This window comes from Zalophus californianus, chromosome 12 (genome assembly GCF_009762305.2).
Source record: "Zalophus californianus isolate mZalCal1 chromosome 12, mZalCal1.pri.v2, whole genome shotgun sequence".
NCBI classification, from domain to species: domain Eukaryota; kingdom Metazoa; phylum Chordata; class Mammalia; order Carnivora; family Otariidae; genus Zalophus; species Zalophus californianus.
In genome coordinates this window covers 62,696,805-62,721,304 of record NC_045606.1, presented here as the reverse complement: position 1 = coordinate 62,721,304, position 24,500 = coordinate 62,696,805, and the positions used below count along the sequence as shown (strand labels likewise).

At 36.4% G+C, this 24,500-nt stretch overlaps 1 protein-coding gene across 8 annotated transcripts in view; it reads left to right on the top strand.

The window, feature by feature from the left end:
* Window positions 1-24,500, top strand: part of NT5C3A (5'-nucleotidase, cytosolic IIIA) — a 58,839-nt gene that overhangs the window by 23,752 nt on the left and 10,587 nt on the right. For 3 of the 8 annotated variants that reach the window (XM_027573396.2, XM_027573395.2, XM_027573393.2), the window contains exon 2: window positions 19,274-19,328. The exons of 1 other annotated variant lie outside the window; for it this stretch is intronic. In XM_027573396.2, the coding sequence (XP_027429197.1) occupies window positions 19,293-19,328 (36 nt within the window). In that variant the 5' untranslated portion in view covers window positions 19,274-19,292. Of the gene's footprint in view, window positions 1-14,815; window positions 14,943-15,610; window positions 15,754-19,273; window positions 19,329-24,500 lie in introns of those variants that run through there. 4 more of the 8 variants (XM_027573392.2, XM_027573397.2, XM_027573398.2 and 1 more) reach the window with 4 other exon arrangements.

The window sequence follows — 24,500 nt, the reverse complement described above, 5'->3', positions numbered from 1 at the left end:
ATTGTAGAAATGTTTGTATTATCAATAGTGAGGTGTTTGTAATTAACTTGCTGAAGAGTCTTTGCGAGTGTTATATTCATTTTCAAAAAGTGATAAGATCTAGGGCGCCTGGGTGGCTCAGTTGGTTGGGCAACAGCCTTCGGCTCAGGTCATGATCCTGGAGTTCCGGGATCGAGTCGCACATCGGGCTCCCTGCTCAGCAGGGAGTGTGCTTCTCTCTCTGACCCTGCCCCCTCTCATGTGCTCTCTCTCCATTCTCTCTCAAATAAATAAATAAAATTTTTTTAAAAAGTGGTAAGATCTAGAATGCATTTTAATTGCTTAATCTGGTAGCTGAAGTACACTAAATTAGCATAACTAGAATCAAGAGGCAAGGAGTATGAGGAAAAAATAATTTTCCATCTACCTTTATAAGGTCTGTGCTGGGGACCCTATAGCCAAAGATAGAATTAACAAGAGAAAAAGTTTTATTAACATATATACATGAGAGATGCCTTGGGAAAAGTGAGTAACTCTCTTAGATGGTTTAAAATTATACCATCTACAGCTATAAACAAAAAGAAGGGCATGGAAGAGGCTCTTGTTGGGTGGGAGGAGGGAAAAAATGGTAAACCAGAATAAGGGTTGATAATGCAGGTTTTAAGTGCACTCTCTCCATTTGATTTGAGTTTGCAGTGCTTCATCTTTTTCTTCCTTCTCTTTTGGTACAGAGTGGAGACACACATAGAAATGGGGATTTCCTTTATAAATATAAATTTCCCTTGCAAAAGGGAACTTCTCTTTTCAGAGCTTTACCTGTGTCTCCTGTTTCTCTGAAATAATCAGCTCAAAATAGTCGTCATGCCAAAGAGGCATATGTTGGGACGGCATTCCATCACTGGAGAAGCAGGAATTGAAATAAGCCTGGATTAAAGAGAATGAAGGCCTAGCCTGCTATGGGAGCCAGAGAAAGAGGACAGAGCATTGATGGATCGCAGAGGTGAAATCTGTAGGATTTGAAAGGGAACAGGATTTGTAACCCCAGAATATGCCATCTTCTTTTTTCTTTAGCTAGAGGTGGTACTTAAGATGATAACCTGACCCATTTCAGGGAGTGATTCCATTTTCCTGGGTATCTCCCATGTATTCAGGAGGGATACATGTTATTAAATTCGTGTTTGTTGGGGCACCTGAGTGGCTCAGTCATTAAGCGTCTGCCTTTGGCTCAGGTCATGATCCCAGGGTCCTGGGATCGAGCCCCACATCGGGCTTCCTCCTCGGTGGGAAGCCTGCTTCTCCCTCTCCCACTCGCCCTGCTTGTGTTTCCTCTCTTGCTGTCTCTCTCTCTCTCTCCCTGTAAAATAAATAAATAAAATCTAAAAAAAAGATCATGTTTGTTTTTCTCCTATTAATCTGTCTTTTATTATAGAAGGGTTTCAGCCAAGAACCTAGAAGGGTAGAGGAAAAATTATTTTTCCTCTCCCACAGATTTTCTAATTTTTGCAAAGTATCTTGGATTATCCTTGATTCATCATCACAGTTTGAATGTTCCCTACAGTTTATGTTAAATCATTTCCATAGATTTCTCTTTTGTTTGCTTTTAAAGTAATTCGGACATCACATTATTTAGAGTTACTGAATTAATAAGCCTATAAAGAATCTTAAATCCCATTTTAATCCTTATTGTTTTTTGAATTAGCAGTTGTAATTTATCTCTTCAATACAGTAACTTAATTGAAATCTAATGTCATAAACCTTACCTGAGGTTCCCCCTGCTTTAAAAACAGCCATCAGGGACATCTATACGATTCCATTTTTGTGTCAGCAGATGGCAGACTTCTCTCTGCTATGGCTTGGTGCTAGCTTTCTAAATTACCTTTATTGTTTTATTTTTATGTTTACTCTCTCACTGTTGCTTCAACCTGAGGGGAGCAGAATTTGTCATCCCAAAGTCTGCCACTTTGGTATGTGGATTATTGTGAACTGAAGGCAATCAAGACCCAGAGGGGTCAGGAAGAGCTTTTTAACTCCCTTTTACCTGCCTAAAAGAATTTGGAAAGGGGGCCTGTACCAGGAAGAGAGCTATTACCAGAGATTACTCTTTTATCTGAGAGATTTACCTGCATGAAGGCAAACATTGCTTTTCTCATTTTCCTGGAATTGCCTTCCTCCCCTTTGAAGCCCCAAGCCTCTCCTTTCTCCTTCGCTCAAGATGGTTTATAAGTCTCAATTGCCTGACTGCCTTTGGGTCTCGTATCTTTGTGGGTTCCCATATGTGTGAAATTAAGGATTTCTTCTTCTGTTAATCTGTCTTTTTATTATGGGATGGATGGCCTCAGCAAAGAACATAGAATAGGACAGGGAAAATTATTTTTCCTCCCCTAAAACCATTAATCTATAAAATCTAAACCAACTTTGACAGTCTTCTGCTGTTACAGATTTAAATGCCATGGTCTATTTTTTCACATGTGTTGTTTATCTTCCTCATAGTTCAAGGTGCTAATAGATTACAGAGTTGTTTGTTGGTTGATTGGAAGGTTGCTTAATTCGTTTGGCAAGTTCCTGCTTGTGAGTGGGTGGAAGTAGATAGGCACAGGGTTGCGGCAAGATCCTTCCTGTCCCCACTGTATCTCTGAAGCTTTGTCATGGCGCAGCCCTCTCATTTATTTTACTTCAAATGCCCTGCCCAGGGCCCGGGTTCAGAACACCATCATCCCCCCCCCAAAAAAATCATTATCTTCTTACACAGTCTTCCCCCAGTTTATGTTTATCTAGATTTCTCTGTCACAGTGTTCTAAGGGAATGAGGCACTCGATCAGTTTTGATGGAGATAGGAAAAGTTTGAGAACCTAAGCATTACAGCATGGTGAAATGTTACAAAAAAGAAACCTACTGAAGTCACATTAAGAAAATAGGAGGGGGAAAGAAAACGGGGGGCTGCACTGGGACTAGAACTAGAAAACAATTAGAAACTGATTCCCATTTGGGTTAGTTGGGCACTGCCCTATTACCTGTTTTGGGTTTTTTTTTTAAGATTTATTTATTTGAGAGAGAGAGAGAGAGAGAGAGAGAGCACGAGAGGGTTGGGGAGGTCAGAGGGAGAAGCAGACTCCCTGCCAAGCAGGGAGCCCGATGCAGGACTCGACCCTGGGACTCCAGGATCATGACCTGAGCCACCCAGGTGCCCCCTTTTTTTTTTTAAAGATTGATTTATTTATTTGAGAGAGAGAGAGAGAGAGCATGAGAGGGGGGAGGGTCAGAGGGAGAAGCCCCTATTATCTGTTAACCAGGGGAAAGGAACTAAAATTTTGGGGTGTCTACTTATGGCCAAATTCACAGTGCATGACCTTATTTAATTCTTGAAAACACAGTCCAGCTGATAAATTGTCATAATTTTTATTAATTTGCTTAGGATGTAGCTTAGTAAGTAGCAGAGCCCGCACTCAGTCCGACTTTAGCTCTCTCTGAAGCTTTTAAAGAAAGCATGCTTCTCAGTGGGGAATACCAATTGTGTTAATGAAGTGTTCCTATGTTGCTGATCTTTAAAAATTTTTATCTCTTGAGGCGCCTGGGTGGCTCAGTGGGTCAAATCTGCCTTTGGCTTAGGTAGTGATCCCGGAGTCCCAGGATCGAGCCCCACATCGCATCTGTGCTCCCCGCTCAGTGGGGAGTCTGCTTCTCCCTCTGCCCCTCCCTGCTGTCATGCTCGCTCGCTCTCTCAAATAAATACATAAAACCTTAAAAAATTAAGAAAATAAAAATTAAGAAAATAAAAATTTTATCTTTCCAAGCTAATTAAATATTTTATTCTATTTCATTTTTTGTGCAGAACTAGGTACCATATATATGTATGTATGTGTATATATATAATATGATGTATATAGAGAGATATCCATGTGTGTATGTACATGGTTTTGTCACATAACCCTAGTTTTTGTAGGATGGGGGAATCTATCTGGTGTTCCATAATTATTCAGTTATTCTGTGCTTTCTAAGTATTGTGGCTTATATAGTAAAGATAAAGTAACTTCTTTAATAAGTTACATAATTGATGATTTGAACTTTAGAGTATCTTGTAAGGGAATGAAGTCATAAATATATAATGTTTGAGAGTTTAGTAGTTGGCGAATCCTTGGTTCTGACTCAGGCCTGCCACATTCCGATGGTTCAACTTTGGACAATTTCTAAGTCTCAATTTCCAGTTCTCTAGAATGGAGAAGATACACTTAAAAAATCTTCTGCCCCCTTGTTTCTTTCAGGGTTTCTGTCTTTGCGTTTGTATTTTTTATTTCACTTAGTGTTTTAAATAAGTATACTTTTGGAGAATTCCAACAGTATATTCTAAATATGTGGGTTGTTAAGATTAAAAAAGATGATATGCATACAGTCTCAAACTGTTTACCACGTAGTAGTTATTCAATAAATGTTAATTCCCTTTTCAGCTCCTTTCGTGAAACAAAGCTATTCTTTTCCCAACTTTCTTTTATTTCTTAAATTTATTTATTTTTATTTAAATTCAGTTAACATGTAATGTATTATTGCTTTCAGAGGTAGAGGTCAGTGATTCATCAGTCTTATATGATACCCAGTGCTCATTACATCACGTGCCCTCCTTAATGTCCATCACCCAGTTACCCCATCCCCCAACCCCCACTCCTCTAGCAACCCTCAATTTCTTTCCTATGCTTAAGAGTCTCTTATGGTTTGTCTTCCTCTCTGATTTCATTTTGTTTTATTTTTTCCTCTCTTCCCCTATGATCCTTTGTTTTGTTTCTTAAATTCCACATATCAGCGAGATCATATGATAATTGTCTTTCTCTGATTGACTTATTTCGCTTAGCATAACACCCTCTGGTTCCATCCACATTGTTGCAAATGGCAATATTTTATTTTATTTTTTGATGGCTGAGTAGTATTCCATTATATATATATATATATATATATATATATATATATACCAGATCTTCTTTATCCATTCATCTGTCGATGGACATCTGGGCTCTTTCCATAGTTTGGCTTTTGTGGACGTTGCTGCTATGAACATTGGGGTGCAGGTGCCCCTTTGGATCCCTACATTTGCATCTTTGGGGTAAATACCCAGTAGTGCAATTGCTGGGTCATAGGTTAGCTTTATTTTCAACCTTTTGAGGAACCTCCATACTGTTTTCCAGACCAACTTTCTTTTAGACATGATGTTGTCTTGTAAGAGATTCAGATTAAGTAATGATTTAACAATTGTCTCTAAACAATATTCTCTTTGAGCTCTCAGGTTTGGAAATAAAAGAAAATGTCTAGTTAGAGCATCATACATCCTTAAAGTTAAAAGATTGGGAATAGAAAGATATCCAGCGTTATCCCAAATGTTGAGTAATGGTTTTGTCTTTTTATTTATTTATTTATTTATTTTTAAAGATTTTATTTATTTATTTGACAGAGACACAGCAGGTGAGGGAACACAAGCAGGGGGAGTGGGAGAGGGAGAAGCAGGCCCCCGCCGAGTAGGGAGCCCAATGCGGGGCTCAATCCCAGGACCCTGGGATCATGACCTGAGCCAAAGGCAGATGCTTAACAACTGAGCCACCCAGGCGCCCCGGTTTTGTCTTTTTTTTTTTTAATTTATTTATTTATATGAGAGTGAGAGCATGAGCAGAGGGAGAGGGGGAGGAGCAGACTCCCCACTGAGCACAGAGCCCAACATAAGGCTCCATTCCAGGACCCTGAGATCATAACCCCAGCCGGAGTCATGCTTAATCGTCTAAGCCACCCAGGTGCCCCTGAATAACGGTTTTTAACCTGAGTACCTAGCAGTCTGGGGCCTAATCCCTGCCTGCCTGCTATAATAATTTGTAGATGGGTAAATTGACCTGAGTAGCATACTTACAAGTTTGGCATATATAATTATATCATTTTCAGTTACTGAAATTTAATTTTGCTAAAGTCGTATGGGAAGCATGGTTTTTTGTAAAGGATAAAGCTTCTATATGCATTTGATTCATTTATATATAAATATTAAGTATCATTTTTCCCAACATGAGATCATACTGTCACATTGTTTTTAATAAGATTGCTCATTTATTTTTTTTAAGATTTTTATTTATTTATGAGAGAGAAAAAGAGAGAGAGCGAGAGAGCACAAGGGTGGGAGGGGCAGAGGGAGAAGCAGGCTCCCTGCTGAGCAGAGCAGGAGGCAGGACTCCATTCCAGGATGCTGGGATCAGGACCTGAGCCAAAGGCAGACACTTAACCAACTGAGCCACCCAGGCACCCCAAGATTATTCACTTATTAACTTATTCCTTCTTAATTTTATACTTATTTTAGTGACTATATTATATTCCTTTATATTATATCATATGTGTTATAATTTCTTCAAGTTCTTCGCTGTTGAACATTTAGATTGTTTACCATTTTTCATTACAATAAATAATGGGTCAGTAAACATTTGTGTTGCATCTGTGCAAGTCCGTGACTGTTTAAGTGGAATGCTGAATCAAAGGGCATGTACAAATCTAAGGCTTTTGAATGTGCTTCCAGGTTACCTTCTGAAAAGGTTATACTGATTTACATTTCCACTAGCAGTATATACAAGTACCTAGCTCCCTGTTTTCCTGGGAATAGGTGTCTTTTTTTTTTCTCTTATTTTTGCCAAATGATAGTTTTGGGGGTTTTTTAGGTATTCATTACTTTTGAAATTGAACTGTTAAAAATAATTGGCCATTTATTTTCTTCTGAATTGTCTTACGTTCTTTTTCTTGATTTGCAAGGGCTTTTATAAAATGTTTTTAACTGTGGAAATATGTTAGAAATGTATTTTTCCAAGTTTTTTGTTTGTTTGTTTTCGCCTTTATTTTTGCATAGTCTGTGTATGACCCTCCTCTCAAATCTTTAAGTGGCTGCTGTTGGTGCTGCTGCTTTTTATTTAGGTACATCTGACATGCAGTGTTACATTAGTTTCAGGTGTACAACATAGTGATTCAAGAATTCTACACTTTACTCACCTTGACAAGTTTAGTCACCATCTGTCACCATACGAAGTTATTACAGTTACAATTGACCATATTCCCTGTGCTCTACTTTTCGTCTCCATGATTTTATTTCATAACTGGGAGTTTATACTTCTTAATTCCTTTTTATCTTTTTAGCCCATTTCCCCACCCACCTAAATGGCTTCTTTAAACCATGTCCTAATACTTTATAATGTTTTACAGAGCTTAATTTGTATATGACTCCTCATTTACACATTATGACTTCATTCGATATCCAGAGTGGGAGGAGAATATAGCATATTGTTTAAGTAGTTTGTGTAGCTTACTCATTAGTTTATCCTCACAGGCAAAGAATGAGGAAGTCTACTTCAGAAAACGTAGTAAGGTGGAATTATCAATAGATAATTTTCATTTTACCTTCCATAAACATGACTTAACATATGCCATGTCTATTTTGTCAAAAGATATAGTAGCATTATATACACTTCCACTTTCTTATATTTTGGGACATGTAACCTTTTAAAAATATTATTTGTTTCCTTCTGGGCATAATATAGATTTATTACAGAAAATTTAGAAAATACCAAAGAGCATGAAGAAGAAAATAGAGACACCTGTGACCCTTTTATTCCTCTGTGATGACTGTTAATTGATTTTTATAATATATTTGATTCAGCCATGTTCAGTGATTATCTGTGCTATTGAATTTAGTTTTTTACTGGTTTATTACTTAGGACTTTTCTATCTATATTCATAAGTGAACTTAGGTTATGTTTCCTCTTTTTGTACTATTTTTGACAGGCTTTGTTTCAGGATTTTATACTAGTTTCATAAATGGAATTGGATAGCTTAACCTTTTTTTATGTGCTGTTAAACAGTTTATCTAGCATGGGGCCATCTGTTCTTTAAAAGTTTGAAAGAGTTCACCAGCATGACACTTGACCATAAAAAGCACTTTGAAGGCCATTCTCTGATGAACCTATTTTTATAACTTCTACTCTGATGAGCACACATTCCCTTGTTGGACATAATATATATTACCAAGAGTTTGCAGAGGTTAAATTAAGTACTTTGGTTTAACATACTGAGTTTATTAATATTGAAAGATGTTTCAAAAGGACTATATTTTATGGTTTCTTCTATTTACATACTTTTAAAACTCAAGTTATCACTTATCATCCATGTAATTTCAAGTAATTCTTTGCTACAAGTTATTCGTTTATGAACTTGAATCTCTTTCCAAATAATTTACTTCATCATTTTCTTACCTTACTGTTTTTTTTAAAAAGATTTTATTTATTTATTTGACAGTGAAAGACACAGTGAGAGAGGGAACGCAAGCAGGGGGAGTGAGAGAGGGAGAAGCGGGCTTCCTGCTGAGCAGGGAGCCTGATGTGGGGCTCGATCCCAGGACCGTGGGATCATGACCTGAGCCGAAGGCAGACACTTAACAACTGAGCCACCCAGGTGCCCCTCTTACCATACTATTTTTTTAAGATTTTATTTAATTATTAGAGAGCGTGCAAGAGAGAGCATGAGCAGGGGGGAGAGGCAGAGGGAGAGGGAGAAGCAGACTCCCTGCTGAGCAGAGAGCCTATGTGGGGCTCTATCCCAGGACCCTGGGATCATGACCTGAGCTGAAGGCAGACACTTAACCTACTGAGCGACCCAGATGCCCCATTTACCTTACTATTTTTTAAATGAGTTTATCTGGCATAGCAAAAAGAGGATAGTAAGTTAAGTCTTTGTACTCTCCATTTAGAGGTACCAGATATAATACACCAATAATAAAAGCTTAAATAACATGACCATTTTTGCCATTTTTAATATGACCCATACCCAAATAGCAATCCTAAACAATACTGTTTCTTTTCAACAGACAGAATACCAACTGTGTGATATGGAAGGAGTCCAAAATTAAAACAAAGTTTTTCTTATTCTATTTCAGGCACAGAGATCCATCTTGAAATATTAGAACATAGTTCCTTTGAGAGGAGAGCTAGGAAAGACTCCCTTCGTTTATGATATTGTCTTACATCCAAGTTTCTTGAACTTGACCTACCTATTGCAACATAAATATCATTGCCTCTAAAGGAGTTTAAACTACAGAATTGATTACTTTTTAAGTTAAAAAGATATAAACTATGTTCAAGAACTTCCTTTGAGTTTCTGAAAATTAAGTCAATCCTAGATTGTTGCAGAGTTTTTAAGAAATGCATTGAGATTGGAACCATAGGTTTTCCTCCATTTGCATGTATGTATACAAATTCATAAATGCAGCAATCAACTTCACTAACAGTCACCTAATAGGATAAGTTTTTGGAATTATTTTAAATGTAAGAAGAAACTTACAGAAAATCTTTATTTCCTGTTCATTTCCCCAAAATGTAATAATTCATTGTTTCATCTCTGTTTTTGCTCCTTAAACATTTAAAATCATATTCATATAACTATAGGAAACAAAATGAGGGTTCCTGGAGGGGAGATGGGTGGGGGAGATGGGGGTAATTGGGTGTTGAGCATTTAAGGAGAGCATATGATATGATGAGCACTGGGTGTTGTATGCAACTGATGAATTCCTGAACTCTACATCTGAAACTAGTGTTGTACTATATGTTGGCTAATTGATTTTAAATAAAAAAATAATAAAAAATTAAAAAAATAAAATCACACTCATATAAACATTAATAGCATCTGTTTCAATTCTGTTTTGAACAGTCACAGTGCTGAAGTTAGTTGACTGTTGTCTTCCTTAGAGAAGTTTTAAGAGAAGTCAGATGCCTGGATGGATGTTTTGCATGTTTAAAAAAATAATCTTTCTATATATACAGCAATTACAGCAATTAGCAGGAACAAGTTTTGCAAGAGTCCTTATAGAGTATTGCGTCTCACCTGAATGGTTTCCTTATATGATTTTATTGTTTTGTTTGGAATAATTTCCTAGGGTCTCAGTCAAGTTCAGATTGAAGTTTAAAAATACATTCCATAGCCAAATAATAATTGGATTGTGGTAAGCTAAGTGAGTTAGTAGTTAAGTCTTAGATTGGATAATTGAGAAATAAATTATCCTTACTACAGGTTTTATGTAGAATTATAAAGTGATTTCTTTCACATTCAACTATTAATTAATGTAGTACTTTTATTCCCTTTACTTTCCTGCCCCCAGATTAAAGGCAAAATGAATGAATCAATCAATAAGTTACTAAGGTTTAAGATTTGATTTTCTGTGGACTTTTTGTTTTTTCAGTATTTCAAAATTTTGAGAAATTCTTTAATGGCAAAATATGAAGTGGTCATTTTAGCTTTTCAAGTTGATTGAATAATTGACAGTATCTAAAATGTTGTAACTCGTTCCTCAGAAGTACAAATGGGTATCTCTTTCTCCATCGATAAAGACAGCCAGTTACAGTGTTATAAGGGGAGAAAAAGCTTCCAAAGATGTGAGTCCTGTAGGAAAACTTCTCTGCTCTTTGGCATGTCAGTTGCAGGTGTAGCTTTTCCTTTCAGAGCTTTATGAGTAATTTCTGTTTCTATGACCAAGAGTAAAGAAACTCCAAGGCAACAGGAGCCCGTCAGAGTCCAGAGATCACAGTTCATTGTGCTGCTAAAAAAGCCTCTCTTTACATCTTCTCACTTCTAAATCCTTTATATTCCCTTTCAAAAACAAAACAGAACACAGTAGCTTAAGCTATTTGAAACAAAATTCATTTTCTTTTACTCAGTACTTTGCTTGTATTTGTGTCCTTGTTCTTTTTTCTTGGCACAGTTTCAAAACATTACTCTTATTCACAGACATTTCTGGCCCTCTCACATAAGTAATGTGTATATTATTGTCTAAAAGCAGCATGATATAATAAGAAGAAAAGTCACGTAAGTGGCAAGTAACTTCCCTTAGGTTCCTTACCAGTAATAAGGGGAGAAGTATTACCTTTCTCATAAGGCTTCACGGAATAACTAGAATGTACTGTCAGGGAATAAGAATATCCTGTCTCCTCAGGGTCCTTCTAGCTGGAATAAGAATCAAATTGACATGAGACAGATTAACAGGAGAAAAATCAAACTTAATAGCTACATATGGGGAATGCACAAAGAAATTCCAAAGACTGTCAGGCAAAATGAGGTATATGTCATTCTGAACTAAGGAGAAGGGGATGTAGGGGTCTGGGTCTTCAAAGGGAAGGAATGCAATCCTCAGAAAGAATGAAAAAGTAAATGGTAAACAAATATTTGTTAGATCACTTGGAAATGGTGGGACAAAGAGAGGACTTTGATCAAAGAGGCCTTGCTAGGTTCTTCTCCACACTCACTATACCTAATTCATAGCATAATGTAGTTATCTCTGGGGATAGCTCTCTTCCTGGAGCAGGTCCTTTATCTAAATTCTTTTTACGCAGTTGTGGAGGGTGGGAGAGTGGGGGCAAGGAGCTTTTCCTAAATCTGCTGGATCTTGCTTGCTTTTAAACTCAAAATAATCTTTAAGCTAAAGTGAGCCATCTTGGGGCACCTGGGTGGCTCAGTTGGTTAAGCGTCTGCCTTCAGCTCAGGTCATGATCTCAGGGTCCTGGGATCGAGCCCCTCATTGGGCTCCCTCCTCAGTGGGGAGTCTGCTTCTCCCTCTCCCTCTCCCTCTCCCTCTCCCCCCTACCCCCGCTCCTTTGCTCTTTCTCAAATAAGTAAATAAAATCTTTAAAAAATAAAAAATAAAGTGAGCCATCTTAGGGCAGCGTGCGCTTGGTCCCATAGTATATAAAAGGTCATTGCATGCTTCTGAGATTCTGACAAGGTAACAAAGTGCTTGAAAAATGTTAGTCCCTCCTGGAGGGACAGCCCACCAGGCATCCCGTCCCACCCCATGCATTTATACACACTGGGTGGGATTGATATTGCGGGAACAGTTCCCTGTAAGCAGGGAGCAATGCTCCTATTTCCTCTCTTCTTTCCTTAGGCTAGCAGAGCAGACCACCAGCAGAGCCAAAGCCATCCTCCACCCCCTTGATAACATACTAGCCATCTTTCTTTTCATGCTGTATTTTGTTTTGCTTTAGAGCCAACTGGATTAATTCCTTGTTCTGTCTCCACTGTAGAAATACTGTTTCAAGTAATCTAGCCATGATATTGACTAGCTCTGGTTGTTATACTTTTTTTTTTCTTTTCTGATTATGGACATGGTTGATGCTACTACTGTAACATTTGTAATAAGCCATTTTTCCCCCCAAGGAACTCATTTTATAAAACTCAGAAAATAAAAATGGCCCCTTAATCCCATCTGATACTATCTTATATATTCTATTTTAGACTTTCCTATGTTTGTATAAAGAATTTTGCCCAAAAATTGGACTCTTGCTGTAGATACTCTATTTCATTCAGTTGTAGATCTTGTACACCTGAATATATCTGTAAATATCGGTCTCACAGAGCCGTAGTGTCCAGTGATTTACAGGCATGGATTCTGAAGTCAGAGAGACCTGAGTTTGAATCCAATTCTGCCACTTCTCAGCTACCACCTTAATTTCTTCACCTGAAAAATGAGGATAATAATAGCACATACCTTCTGGGGTTATGAGTGTTATATGAGATGAAGTATGTCAAGTATTTGAAGTACCTAATACAGTAAACATACAATAAATTTTAGCTATTTATAATAATCATTTTTGGGAACTGTATAATTTTATATTTTATGTGTATACCACAATGTATTCACCTCTCTTATGTTAATGAACATTTAGATATTGGGCATTTAGGTTGTTTACGGTTTCCCAGTATTATAAAACAAGTCTATGGGGGCGGCTCGGTGGCTCAGTCAGTGGACCATCCCGCTCTTGATCTCAGCTCAGGTCTTGATCTCAGGGTCATGAGTTCGAGCTCCATGCTGGGCTCCACTCTGGGCGTAGAGCCTACTTAAAACAAAAACAAAAGCAAAAAAACAAGTCTATAGAAGTCTATAGTATATATCTTTGCAACTAAATCTTTGTGTACTGCCTTATTTCCTTAGGTTAAAATCCTTAGGATATAAAATTGGTGTGTCAAGGGAAATGTATATTTCTGAATCTTTTAATAGTATCTCTAAATAGCCCTCCAAGAAAGAACTTTGACTCCAGCATCCTTTGTTGTTGAGAATGACTTAAATCTTGAGTCATCTAAGTGATATCTTTAAAATTCTTATCATTGCTACCTATATTAATATATTACAGGACAGTTAAGTCATCATAGTCATACATAATACAGGAATATTTTCAAAAAGGATTACTTGGTAGCCCTTGAGCCTCCACTAGTCAAATATAAAAGATTTTCCTCATAGAGGAATGTTTTATTGTGAATCTTCTCATCTTATTAAAATAAGATAGCGGTGCCAAATTTTTAACCTTTGGTAGACACCAAGTTTGGATAATTTGTTAGTGACCTTTTAAAGAATCATTTAAACAGGGACACCTGGGTGGCTCAGTCGGTTAGGCGTCTGCCTTCAGCTCAGGTCATGATCCCAGGGTCTGGGATGGAGCCCCGCATTGGGTTCCTTGCTCATCAGGGAGCCAGCCTGCTTCTCCCTCTGCCTGTGCTTATGCTCTCTCTCTCTCTCTCTCTCTCTCTCTCTGACAAATGAATGAATAAAATCTTTTAAAAAAATCATTTAAACATTTTTTTAATTGTTTTTAATAGAGCATGCTACTTCACAGAGTTTGATTACTGAAATGCTATGTGGGTTTGATTTCTCTTGAGCATAGAAGAGAGACGGCAGATATACAAGTTTATTTACATAAGCGTAGCTTCCTCCTGTTCCTAATGATAAAGCTTCCCAGAGGGCCCGTAGCATAACTTATCTATCAGGCCCTGACATATGGTATTAGCATATTGCAATTCTGCTACTCGGGTTAAAAGCAAGACTGGTTCTCTTTAAAAGTTAAAAATATTTTTTCTAGAGGGGAGGGGGGTGGGGGGATCGGTTAGCCTGGTGATGGGTATTAAAGAGGGCACGTTCTGCTTAGGGCACTGGGTATTATGCGCAAACAATGAATCATGGAACACTACATCAAGAACTAATGATGTATGGTGATTAACATAACAAAAAAATTTAAAGATTAAAAAAAGTTAAAAATATTTTTCTTCATAACAATTTGACTTTTTATTTCCAACAGGAAAATAACTTTTTTCCGTTTTTTAACCTTAAAAATGAGTTTTCTTCGTTTATGTTCAGATTTTTTTAGCAAATAAAATTTACAGTGTAGGCAATATGAAAAAAAACATAAAAATCACTTAAATCCCAGTGCCCTGCAGTAAAGGCTCTTAACATTCTAGTGACCACACTTACATGCATCATGTCTTTTCTCCTGTGTCTTAAATGAGGTAATCTTTTTAAAATTGTGATAAAATACACACAACATAAAATTTGCCATTTTAACTATTTTTAAGTGTATGGTTTGGTGGCCTTGAATCCACTGACATTGTGCAAACCTCACCACCATCCATCTCCAGAACTCCTCATTTTCCAGTCTGAAACTTTGTACCCATTGAGCAGTAGCTCCCCCATTCTCTTCTTCCTCTGACTCCTAGCAACCATGACCTACTTTTTTTTACTTTGTATTGAAATATAATATTCATACAGAAAAATGCACATACCACAAGTACACTGACAGCCAAAAAACAGAATGAGAAAGGGAGTATTTTTAAGTGTTAACATGGAGATTCCCTTTTTCTTCGCAGAGCAAGTTGCCAGCTCTAATAGTACAGATTTACCTTCTCTTAACTGTCACATTATTTCAATTGATCATTTTCTGTAGACTGGCTGGTGACTGTTAGCTCAGAGCCAGCAAGTGTCACCCGGAGGATAATAAGGCACTGTGTAGTAATGCGTCACAAGACCATTTTTGCATAGAGCTTAGCCAAGGGTTTTGGAACCGCCCTCAGTTGCACCTTGTGCTATATTAGTACTTCTCAGACAGGAAGAATTTTCTTTTGCTGGCGTAGCTTGTCCGGTTACCTTCAGGGTAAGTGTGTACAGTTCATGTAAACAAATAAGTTTCTCTGGCTTAACTTTATCTGACTCTTATTTGGTTCAGTATCTTGTTGAAATTGTGAGCATTTAAAAATACAGATGAAGGAAATAAAAATAGAATAAAGCAGTATAATGTAAAACTTTACAGTTTGCAAAGATATGAATATGTAAAACTTTGCAGTGTTTTGGGTCTCTGAAATTACAATTTAAAGCATCTAATTTTAAGAGCTTCTTGTTTCACATGTACATGTTGAGAAAAAGCAATGTATCTTCAAAAATCTCTTTTCAAAGGAAAAAAAGGCACTGTAAGATCCAATTTTGTTGTTCATTTAGTTGCTCTGTGACTCAATTTTGCTGATTGCCACATGCTTTGTGTCCCTAAGTCTAGGAACCATATATTATGCCTAGTAATAAAGATAATGAATTTTTATTTTGTGCTTGTTTTATCTAAGATATTATGGAATAGGATTATATTGGTATGTTTTATGAATTGATAAAAGCTGGATTACAGTCTCTGAGATTTATAACAAATTGTATATTGAGAATTAAGATTCAAGCATATATTGCTATAAAACCCTAGAATGTTGTGGCTAACTTAGTTTTAAATAATTGGATTTACCTTATTTTTTATAGTTATTTGTTTTTGTTTTTTTTAATCAGGAGAATTAGATAATGCAGCAGACCATTTCTTAAGGTTTTTATTGGCAGTCTATATCCAAGTCCCCTCCATCTCTGGATATTGCCTACCACCTATGCTGTTGTTCTAGGACAAATTCAAAGACAGAACTCAGAGAGCAATAAGGGTAATCAGTATAAATTACTTAATTTCCATGTCCCTTGGTTTACTCAACTTGAAAAATGCTATTAGATATTAGGGCCATGGGGAGTGGGAAGCATATATGAATAAATTCTAAGCTCTGAAATTATGTATTTTCTTAAGTATCCATAAAATTCTGACTGAGAAGCCAAGCTTTACTATTTAAGAAAATTGGTATAAATTGCCAATTTTTAAATAACTAGCCTTTGAAATTTATTTTTCCTCTCTTCTATCTCCTTCTCTTCCCTTCCCACCTCAGTTTCTCTTTCCCCCAACAGGCTCAGGAAAGACCTGAGAATATTCAGTTTCATTTTTGTCTCATGTCTGTATCGAGAAAGTTTCACTTTCCAGTTTGTATATTTTTTTTCACTGCTGCCTTGAAAATCATTTATTGAATTATTTAAATGATCCAAGAAACTGATGTACAATGCTACTGAAATAACAAACTTATGTTTGATTTTTCTTGTGCTAATCACCCAAGTGTCATTATTAAAAACAGAAGTAAGCTTAAGACAAGTAATACAGGTTGCTGGAAAAGTGCAGCAAAAAATGAATTCATTTGGAAGTTTAGTACTGTTGCTGATACTCTGTCCATATTATAGTAATACCTGCCTTTTCTTATATAAGTAGTAATACAGTTTACCATTCAAAATTTCATTACCTTATTGTTGTGTCGTGTAAATGTTTCTGCAAGTATCACAACTGAAGCAGGATCACAACTTTTTAAGCCAATGATATTGATGAACTTAATCTTTTTCACTTTCCCATAAGACAGAGCCAAGTGGGCCTTTAAAAATATTCAATTGGCATTCAGATACTTTAAAACTTGTATAAAGGCAAGTAAAATTTTTTCATGTAGACATAGACATATTCAGTCATTGATTTATCACTGTTTTTTCAAGGTAAAATTAATGATCTCAGAAGGAAATAATCACAATCACTAAAACTTCTCAGTTATCAAGTTTGTGCTATTCCAATGAAGTTCTTACCTCTTGCTTCAGTCTTTAGCTTTGTCCTACATATTCTGTGTAATGAACACCATTAGAGCAGAGACCCTAACCTCATAGCGAAAGCCTAGAATTATTTTCCAATTCCCACACTTTCTAGTCGACATTAAAAATTCAAAAGACTAAAACTTCAAAACTTCCTATGAAGAGGGTTCATACTTCAGGCTAGTATTTTCTATTTTTGAACGTGTCTTCTGTACTTGATGTGTTTTTTCCAGCAGCTCTTCTCTTGAAGCATCTGCAACAGATGACTGCTGGCAAAGTGAGCCAGAACATTATATACCAAGTATAGGTTTACAAGCCGATTGGTTTAAAAATACCCTGCCCTAATTTTCAGTGTCTTCCTTAGAATAGTGCCAAAATGCTGGCATTTATGCCTTACTATTGACACTTCTGTAATTATAGAGACAATGGGATGATTTTTACATTAGGACAACAGTATCACTTTATGTGATATTATCTCTGAACAAGGATACATTCTGGTCAGATTGCCAGTGAGGATCGGGAAGAATGAAGGACCTTCAGTTGATATTTGCATAGAATCCATGAACTAGTAGGTTTACCTATCAAAAATAATGTCCTAAAATTGGCCATTATCAAATTTCTGATGACTCTCTTTTTGTTTGTGTTTTGTTTGAATAAAATATGTAGAGACCATGAGAAAGACAATTACTTTTTTACTTACTGACACTGGCTTTTTTCCCCTCTTATCTTTTTTTACATAAATGAGCCAAACTTGGTGGTGGGGGGAACAGGAATTGGACTGCCTGGCTCTGTGCAACAAGAAGAGCTGAGATTCCCAGATATTAAAATGTATTCTGCACTGCTTGAATTCTGTGTTCCTTTGGGCTTTTCAAGTGTTTTATAAACTCTACGGTACTTTTCCACATTCTCCTTCCTCTTTTTCAAGCTAATAAAATGGTTTTATTTAAAATAATGCTTTCTGAGAAATATAGAACCCTGTTCAGATATTAAACATCAAAGGAAAACCATAAGCATATTGTATGCTTTGGTTTCTATAAATGAAGAAAGAGATTTGCAGGCAACTTCTGTGGCATCTTCTTTATTTAAGATCAAGGATCAGCAGAAAGGAAGGGTTACTCAAATTTGACTACAATCATCTAAAGATTACTAACCCTCAAACTACCATTACAGTTACATTTTGGGGGTAGTGATCAAAGTGTTTATGAGTTATATAGAGTGTATAGATAGATAAATAGGTACTTCTGCAGATACTGTATTATTTTTTGGTTGTGAAAAATTGGAGGTATCTTACTATTTGGAAATACTGTTTACTCAGCTTGAAGATGCCATCAATTATAAGACCATTAACTTACTAACAGCTTTTCTGAGGGGGCAGGGAATACCTTTTTATAAGATATTTCCCAATTTTATGCATTTAAAATGGAAGGAGGGAGGAATGAATTTTAGAATTGAGAAATTTTATGTATCTGCTACAATATATTTTAATTATAAAGAACACAGATATAATGTCCAACTTTTTTAAGATTATTTATTTTAAAGAGAGCGAGAGCAGGGGGAGGGGCAGGGAAAGTCTTAAGCAGACTCCACACTGATCGCAGAGCCTGTTGAGGGGTTCAGTCTCACAACCCGGAGATCTCGACCTGATCCAAAACCAAGAGTCAGTCACTTAATTGACTGCACCACCCAGGTACCCCTATAATGTCCAACTTTTAAGAAAAAGTCAGCTTTTTTCCCTTTTGATAAAGTTGCCCTTTTTAAATACTGCTTTTGTTAAAAAAATTTACTTACCTAGTGTAAAGTAAAAGTAAAGTCATTGAGGAACAAAAGTAATTTTCCCTAAGATTGATACTGAAAAAATGGAAAAAAAAATGATAAGAGGTATTTTATTTTATTAGGAGAGATTATAAAAACTACTCCTTTTAGCTTAATAAATTGATATGTATAAATTCCACCCAAACCCATAAAATTATCATTTAGTTAACACTATCACATACTTATTCTGGGCCAGACACTAACTCAGAGAGTAGTTGCCTCATTTCACAAAATTAGAGTTTAATATGGGAAAATTAAAGAATAAACTTGACTTTTGTGTATTATGTTTCTCCTTATGTTCTATTCATATCTTCCTCCATTGATTCAGTAATAGCAATGCATAATTTTCCCACAAACTTCATCCTTAGATGTAGAGAAAATGTTGATAAAATATTCTTCTAATAAAGCATTTTCTTGCAAATATAAACTTTATTCAAATCTTACTAACACTATATAAGTTCTTATAGGAGAGTTGCAAGTTTTTCATACAAAATTTTTAACTCCAACCTTTGTAAGATAGAGAAAATCTTTGCTGAGCTTCTTAGGAAAGAGGAAAAGGTGCCTTCAGTAACTTGGTATTTAAGTCAAACCAAAAGTACCACCTTACTATGTCATTAACTACAGGAACAGCCTGAAATATATGTATGTCACATGTACCTTTTTTCTCTCTCTTTTACTGTGACATCACCTGGGGAAATCCAGAAGATTGGATAACCAAGAAATGCCTAATCAAGATTCTGCTGTACATGTGAAAATGGTGGGTATTTGAGTATTTCCAGTTCCATTTATTAATGGTGAATCTTCACCACTTTTACCTCTGTATCTAACCAGATTATTAATTATGGGACTGTAACTTTATGCAGGTCTTTCTTCACAGTGTTTGATAAACAGTAGAACCTCAACTATTTGTTGAATTGGATTTCAACTTACCTTAGAAAAATTTTTTTGCTTGAAATATAAAATGTGTATCACAGTGTTTCTCAGCATATAAAATGGTTATCCTGTTCCTTTTTGTGCTAAATTTTCCTTGCTCAGCAATAACACACTTAAATCATACAGCATGAGATGTTTAAGCTTCTGAATTAAAATGACAAGTGTTTAAATTAAATAAAAAACTTCTTGTATAACAGTAGAGCTCATTGCATTATAGACATTAGACTGAGGAAGAAGAAATACAGGCTTTGGAGCCAGAGCTGGCTTCAGACGTTAATTTAGTCCTTAAGAGCTATGATACTCTTGCATGAGGGTAATAATCTCACCTTTAAGAAATTGTATGAAACCACCAGACTCTTGTTTTATTCAGATTTTTCCCAACTTTACTGAGATATAATTGACAAAATTGTGAGATATTTGAAGTGTACAGTGTGATGATTTGAGATTTGACATACATTGTGAATCATCTTCCCCATCTAGTTAACACATCCATCACCTCACATATTTACCCTTTTTTTGGCGGGGGAGGGAGTTGGGGGTGGAGAACATTTAAGTTCTACTCTTAGCAGATTATACAATAGTGTATTATAAACTGTAGTCACCATAGCATACATTGGATTTTCAGACCTTATTCATCTTATAAATGAAATGTTCTTATTCATACTTAATGGAAAAGTATGTAAAGTGCCTAATAGAACATAGTAAGCACTCAGTAAATGTTAATTCCCTGTTATGTTAGTGTTTTCACTATGTAAGTAGCATTTGTATGTGTGGAAAAAATTATATCCATTTTCCATATTCATAGTGATAAAATCGTAAAAAAAATCACAATTTCTCCCTCTCTTTTAAAGAGGACAGCTGCCCCACGATCACCTTATTCTTCTCTTTCTGTTGTTTTGTTGTCATTCTTCCTCTTGTATTTTTTTCTTCCTTTCTCTAGTTTTTTTTTTCATTTGAGCCTATAAACCAGAACATGACTTAGCATGCAAACAGCTTTGTGTCACAGTTAATAAACCTCTTGTTCAGCTTAGCTGTCCTCATCCAGCATGGGACAGGAGGTGAAGGCTGCCTCAAAGTGCTGATGAAGCTGCCGTTGGTGTAGTTACTGCTGTTAGGATGGAGCATATGAAATTGTTGTGCTTTTGTATGTTGAATAGTCCAACATTGGCAGTTTCATTTGGTTCAGCCTATTATATCGCCATGACCTTTGCTCCTATTGCATGATTAGCATTGAAATTTGTCTCTGATATGTAACATTAAGTCGATCTAAAACTTCTTTTTTTTTTTTTTGCTTGAGTTGATTTTTTTTTTTAAGATTTTTTATTTATTTATTTGACAGAGAGAGACACAGTGAGAGAGGGAACACAAGCAGGGGGAGTGGGAGAGGGAGAAGCAGGCTTCCTGCGGAGCAGGGAGCCCGATGTGGGGCTCGATCCCAGGACCCTAGGATCATGACCTGAGCCGAAGGCAGACGCTTAACGACTGAGCCACCCAGGTGCCCCGAGTTGACTTTTTTTTAACCAAAATTAATTACAAGTGATGTAGGAATGTCCTACCATATAAATTGTTGTTACCTGGGTCCCAGAACTCTCTAGAATGTCTTCTTTGGAAGTAAGTAGCACAGTAGTCAACCCACAAAGAGACTGTTGAAGGAAAACCAGCCAAAAAATTATACATACTTACATATATATATATATATATATATTAAGATTTTTTATTTATTTGACAGAGAGAGAGACAGCCAGAGAGGGAACACAAGCAGGGGGAGTGGGAGAGGGAGAAGCAGGTCCCCCGCATAGCAGGGAGCCCGATGCGGGGCTCGATCCCAGGACCCTGGGATCATGACCTGAGGCAAAGGCAGCCGCTTAACCGACTGAGCCACCCAGGCGCCCCCTTATTTTTTACTATCATTGCATTAAGTTGCACAATTTTTACCTTGGGGTTTGCTTTTCTAAAAATGTTGATACATCTTTTAAGTTGGCAGCTCCTTAGGATGTTCTTAACTTCTCATGACCTGGCTCCAGATCTCTTTCCATACTTTACACACACAAACTCTCTCTCTCCCTTCCTCCTTCCCCCCCCGCCCCGTCTCTCCCACACACAGTAAAGTTCTAGACAGAGCTATTCATCTTTTCCCCCCACATGAGACCCTGCATTTTGGCTCATGATCTCAACATAAATAAATCCTACTTCTCTCTGAAAGCCTAGCTCAGTTGGCTCTTCCTCTTTTGGCCGCAACAGAGGTAATCACAGTCTCTTATGTTCCTCTTGTATTTTATCTGGACGTCTGAGCAATGTATTATTTATTTGGGCTCCTATATTACAATCCATGTTAGAGAACATGCACCTTAAGTTTAAGATGTTTATCTTACTAAAACTTTTGTATCTCTTACAGAGCTGCCTTACACTTAATGACTATATGTTGAATGAATGAATTTGGCCTACACTCCCTTAATGTGGAGACAGGCCAAAAATGTGGTAGACAGGGGAAACTGGCTATCACTACACTTTAGTAATGGGTAGTCTTCCAAATAAGTCATGGAATGATCCATGTATGTGAATGAACATACCAGTCTGAATAGGTGGCTTTGGATCTATACTTTTTATGTAGTTACATGAAAATTGTAGTGCCCACTCCTTTGTACCAAAGTAGTAATGAAGTCTTTTGCTTGTACCAAATATGAACATTGGAAAAAAAATATTTCCCCTGAGAACTTCAGACAAAGATCCTTAAGTCATTTAAACTAATTTTTATGTGGTCCATTTTCAGAGAAATATAGGTAAAACATTAGGACAATTTTGTGACTATGCCATGCAGATACTCTGTTATATCTTGTCTCAGTGTATCTGCAAGATAATATCAAATAATCAAATATTACTGGAGAGTTATGAATAAAACTGTATAACTTTGAAATCAACTTCTCCAAAAATCATTGCTTTTCGATTGAAATAGACTAATGATTGGTCTGTACAAATTTCATTTCATCTGCACAAATTCATTTTAGAGCCAGAATACGTGTATTTTAGGTTTTTGTTAGTCATCTTTAGCATTAAGTCAGATTTGGCTCCAGTCAACCAAAATGCCCTGATTCTTGTCAGGAAAACTGCTCCTTCAGCATTTTACATTATGCCTATAAAATGATTTTGTTTTCTTTTGTTTGCAAGTGATGACATTTTTATCCCCTTATTTTTTTACCATAAAATTATAAGTTGAAAAGTTTTTGGACAGTTCAAAATAACTTGCCCTTCAGACTTGAAGCATCATTATTTTAAGTGCTACCAAACAGGTGTAGTTTTGTCCAAGAAGAATTACGGAAGAAGGGATTTGAGGAGGTAATGGAAGTATGTGATGTATGATGAATGTATATTCCTGCAGTATATTTTTGATATTCTGATATTCTGACATCCTTTGACGTATTTCATGTAGTATTTTAAAAATATATTTCTTAGGTTGCATTCTAAAATATTTGAGTAAAATGCCCAGTATCTCAAGTTCCTGAGAAGTATTTATGATATGCTTTGGTGACATTATATGTGTATCATGGCGGGGGGGTATAAATATATTATCATATAACCAAAGCAGATATAATTATCATTTTTAAATTTCTTACACTTGTATCCTCTTTCCTATTGTGTTCTCTGCTGCTCTTTCATCTGTTCTCATCACTGTGATTTCACCCTGGTGCTGTTTGGGTATTCACTTCTTATTTATCTGAAAATGAATGGCTGTTGTACAGAAGCAGGGATCAATTCCTCCAGCTTTTGGTTGTCTTTCAGGCGCTAAGTGATATTATCATCCAATCTATTAGTTGTTAACCTAACAGAAACCAGCCTACTTTGAAATGGCTTTGGTACTATTTTCCTATTCATTATCTGAAAGAGGTTATCCTATCTTATTTAAATATGGGTGTTGGGTGTTGTTGTTGTTTTAATTGAATGTATTATAGGATGTGATTTGCATGAGGCAGGACATCTTTGTCAGTATGGACACACTGAAATAAAATGTTTGATTTTCTTGGTGAAAATATAGTTAGTGACATTTATCTTCTGTTGCTTTCAGTAGTGGGTTAGTTATTAAGTCAAACATATGTTGATTACTGTGCATCTGCCAATTAAGGCAGAGGTAAGAGCAGAATATAGTTGTTAGGAGATGAACTTAACTAGTTAAGGTATTTGTAGGGGAGCTATAGAAGTTGATATTTCAAAACAGCAACGGTTTCTAAAACTCAACAGGAAAACGGTATAAGTACTGCTAATCATCATATCCCTGGCATCTAGCGTCTGACACAAAGTAGATAAAGGTAAATATTTGTTAAGCAAATTAATGGATTAATAAATGAAAAGGAACGTAGGAATAAGTGCCTATTTGCTTTTCTCATCTATTGAAAAATCGCTGTAAAATAAATATTTGGATAACTGTTATTCTGTTGACACCTCTAAAGTCCAGTTAAGTTAAAAGAATCACTGCTTGAAAGTTAGTTGCATTGCAGGTTATCCTATGCTATTTAAATATGGCTTTTTAAAATTAAGCATACTGTAGCATCTTTCATTAGTGGAGAAAATTTTAATGTTAGCATTTCTCTTTCCTGTATGTATCTTTCAGTCTTAGGAAAACAGTTTAGCCTTTTTCCAATTTTCTAATTTTATCTATTATGTAGAGACAGCATAGGACCTGAGAGACTCAACTGGTCACATGCTCTTGGAGCAGAGCTACAAGGTCTAGGGAATTTTCCATAATCATGTCTGTGATGCACATGAAATAAGTTAATATTGGTGGTAACATACCCAGAATAATACCATATAAAGTAAATAAAGGTTACTGGGTACAAACGAGTACAGAACCTGATTTGAGGTTCTCTTACTGCCCTTTTACACTGTGGAGCTATTATATGTCCTCTAATCTCCCCCCGCCCCCCCGCCCCCCCCCCCGCCGTCTTCTTGTACACATGCTCTAAGAACAGGGTGCCTCTGCATTTTACTCTGATCAGTTTCGTTT